This window comes from Macaca mulatta, chromosome 14 (genome assembly GCF_049350105.2).
Source record: "Macaca mulatta isolate MMU2019108-1 chromosome 14, T2T-MMU8v2.0, whole genome shotgun sequence".
In the NCBI taxonomy this organism is placed as follows: domain Eukaryota; kingdom Metazoa; phylum Chordata; class Mammalia; order Primates; family Cercopithecidae; genus Macaca; species Macaca mulatta.
The window spans coordinates 71,406,772-71,410,003 of NC_133419.1; the positions used below are offsets into that span (position 1 = coordinate 71,406,772).

Consider the following 3,232-nt stretch of genomic DNA (forward strand, 5'->3'; position numbering starts at 1 on the left):
ATAGCTTCTGGGAAATGTGGCCTCGGTAGGAGCATGGTGATAGTAGATGGCAGCAGTTAAAGCTGTTAGTCAACTGCATTCACTGTTGAAGATCTGGAAGGTACCCTTAAAGGTTGCCACAATAATTTTCATGGCTTCTTGTATGTTTCATAAGTTGTTTCACCTTTTATGCTTAGGTGGCCAACTTAATGTCCCTTGGCTACATTTAGATTTCACAACTTTAATATTATAATACACGAAAGCTAGAATTGTAGGAACATGCTATTCTATAACTAATCTGACAGACTGCACAACTTTTGGAGAACGAAGACAAGATTCATTCATATGACAGGCTGAATTCCAAGAAATTCCATAAATTGGGTCCCAACTCATGTCTAATTTCTTCCAGTATACTTTCCTCCAGAAAAATGTGCTGTGGGAGAAACAACAAGGTTTCTATCTCTCTCCTGAGGTTAACCTTATTTGATGACATTTTAAAATCACATCAGAGGTAATTCTGGGTCATTATGCTTTGCCCTTTCACCCCTTCTCCATAGAGAGCTGGTGAGCAGGCGGATCACGAGATCAGGAGATCGAGACCATCTTGGCTATCGGTGAAACCCTGTCTCTACTAAAAACACAAAAATTACCCTGGCATGGTGGTGGGTACCTGTAGTCCCAGCTACTCGGGAGGCTGAGGCAGGAGAATGGCGTGAACCCAGGAGGCGGAGCTTGCAGTGAGCCAAGATCGCGCCACTGCACTCCAGCCTGGGCAACAGAGCAAGACTCCGTCTCAAAAAAAAAAAAAAAAGACTGCTTTTTGATCTGTACACTTCTGACTTTAGAAATAATGGGTGTAGCTAATGACTAAGTGCATGACAACCCAGACCTCCAGGAAAGACCTTTCAGCACCCTTCCTCAGTTAAGCAAAATGTGGATCAGAGGCTGGAAGCTTTTGAGCTTTGAAAACAAACTTGGCTAAATTCCTGGTTTCACTGTTGCTCTCTAAGTGACCTTGGGCAATTCTATCACTTCTGGGAACCTCAATTTCTTCGTCTGCAAAATGGAGTAATTCTACCTTACAATGTGGTTGGGAGGACTATGTCAGTAATTCTATCAGTAGTAACTAAATGCTTTATTCATATTAACTATGAATAACTATGAATTGAGCTAACATTTAATCTGGAGGATAAAGTCACTGTCTTTATAAACTATATAACTTGCAACTTGAAGCTGATTCATTTTAAGGATGTAGCACACTATCAGCAGGAATCCTACAGATGGATTAGGGTTTGGGGAGTGTTTCTGGGGGAAAGGGAAGGCTTATTTCCAGAGTCCTCATATGCATCAAGCCTGCAGAGAGAATACAACAAAGGCAATGTTGACACATGGTAACCTTGTCTCATTTTCCTTCATTGACCTGACAATTTTTTTCAGGCCACATTCTGTTTCATAAGTATCCCCAAATCTTCTGGGCATATACAAGTGAGCCTTCTAGAACACATTATTATAGGCAGCTTGAACAGCATCTCGATTATGAGAGGCTTAACTCAGGAAGTCTCATCTTGCAGCTAAGGAAACTTCAATTAAAATGACTTAGTTTTTAGAATTTACCTTAAAGGATATACAGAAAACAAAGAATGGAAAGTATTAATACATAACTTTACAATGTATTATAAACTCCAACCAAACGTGGAGCTAGGCAGCTTAAGTAACTGTACGTAGTTCATAAAGCAAGGGTGTTCTGTCCTATTTTCTCATAAAATATAAATTGATACCTCATGTCAGGATATTTTCAAGAATTACATGATACAATGCTAAATATTAGCAGCTTGTTGCTGTCATTGTTGGTTTACCTTCTTTGCAGCTCAAATATCCTTTAGTCATAAGTTTTATATTTTCCACCTTTAGGACTTAGAGTTGTATACTTTCTTAGAATTCCTTTGGAACTACAAAAGTTGGAGACCACAGTGCCTAATATCTCAAACTGCTTGTAAAGTTCCCAACGGGAAGCAGTCTACCATATTTAAACACCTTCCCCCTGAGCTTATTTGAGAGAGAAGAAAATAGTAATCATCTAATCTTCGTTTTTATCCTCGGGATTTGGAGAAGCCTCTCTCGGATCTGCTTGGTGCGAACAGCATAGACAATGGGATTGAGGATTGGAGGAATGAGGAGATAGAAGTTGGCCAGTAGAGTGTGGACTGGAAGAGGCACACAGTGACCAAATCGGTGAATCAGGGAAGAAACAGCAATGGGAACATAAAAGATCAGGATGGCACAGATGTGAGAAGCGCATGTCCCCAGGGTTTTAAGCCTGGCCTCGGGAGTGGCTAGCCCCATCACAGCCCTGAAAATAATCACATAGGATGCAGCAATAGCCACTGAGTCCAGGATCAACACCAGAAAGCCAATGCTCAGCCCATAGACATTATTGACCCTGTTGTCGCCACATGTCAGGGCAACTACAGCCATGTGCTCACAGTAGGAGTGGGAGATAACATGGGCTTTATAAAGGGGCAGCCGCAGGCGGATCATCAGAGGCAGAGGTCCAATGTAGAGAATGCCCCGGAGGAGGGAAGCAAGGCCCAAACGACCCACCACTGTATGAGTGAGCACCATGCGATGACGTAGCGGGTTGCAGATGGCCACGTAGCGATCAAAAGCCATGGCAAGGAAGATGCCTGACTCAACAGTGGCAAAGCAGTGGATAAGGAACATTTGGCCCAAGCAGGCATCCAGGCCAATGTCACCAGCACCAAACCAGAAGATTCCCAGAAGTTTGGGCATAGTGGAAGTAGACAGAACCAGGTCAACGGCAGCTAACATGCACAGGAAAAAGTACATGGGCTGGTGCAGGCTGCGCTCTACCCTTACCACAGCCAGGATGGTCACATTCCCCACCACAGCCACCAGGTACATGGAGCCAAAGGGAATGGAGAGCCAGATGTGCAGGGACTCCAGTCCTGGGATGCCAGTGAGCTGGAAGGAGCTGGGTACTGAGCAGACATTATGAAAAGTGAGCATGGTTATTTATATGAGAATCTTCTCACTTGTACCACTAAATGTAGCAGGATGTTTTTCCTAGAAATAAAAGACAATATTTTACTCTAAGGTCCTGTAATAGGGTCACTGACTAGATGTTAGATAATAAGTCATCCTTAGAAGAAATTCTAGAATGTCAGTGTCACATTATACTAAAATGTTCGCAACATCTTATGAAGCACAAGCCAAACGCTCATTTGGAATGAAA

The 3,232-nt window shown here is 42.7% G+C and overlaps 1 protein-coding gene across 1 annotated transcript; it reads right to left on the bottom strand.

Annotated features, from left to right (window-relative positions):
- Positions 1-2,052: 2,052 nt before the first annotated feature.
- On the bottom strand, positions 2,053-3,006 carry OR52M1 (olfactory receptor, family 52, subfamily M, member 1). The gene is given in 1 exon segment (NM_001194566.2): positions 2,053-3,006. A coding segment is annotated over 1 exon segment (954 nt).
- Between the last annotated feature and the right edge of the window lie 226 nt (positions 3,007-3,232).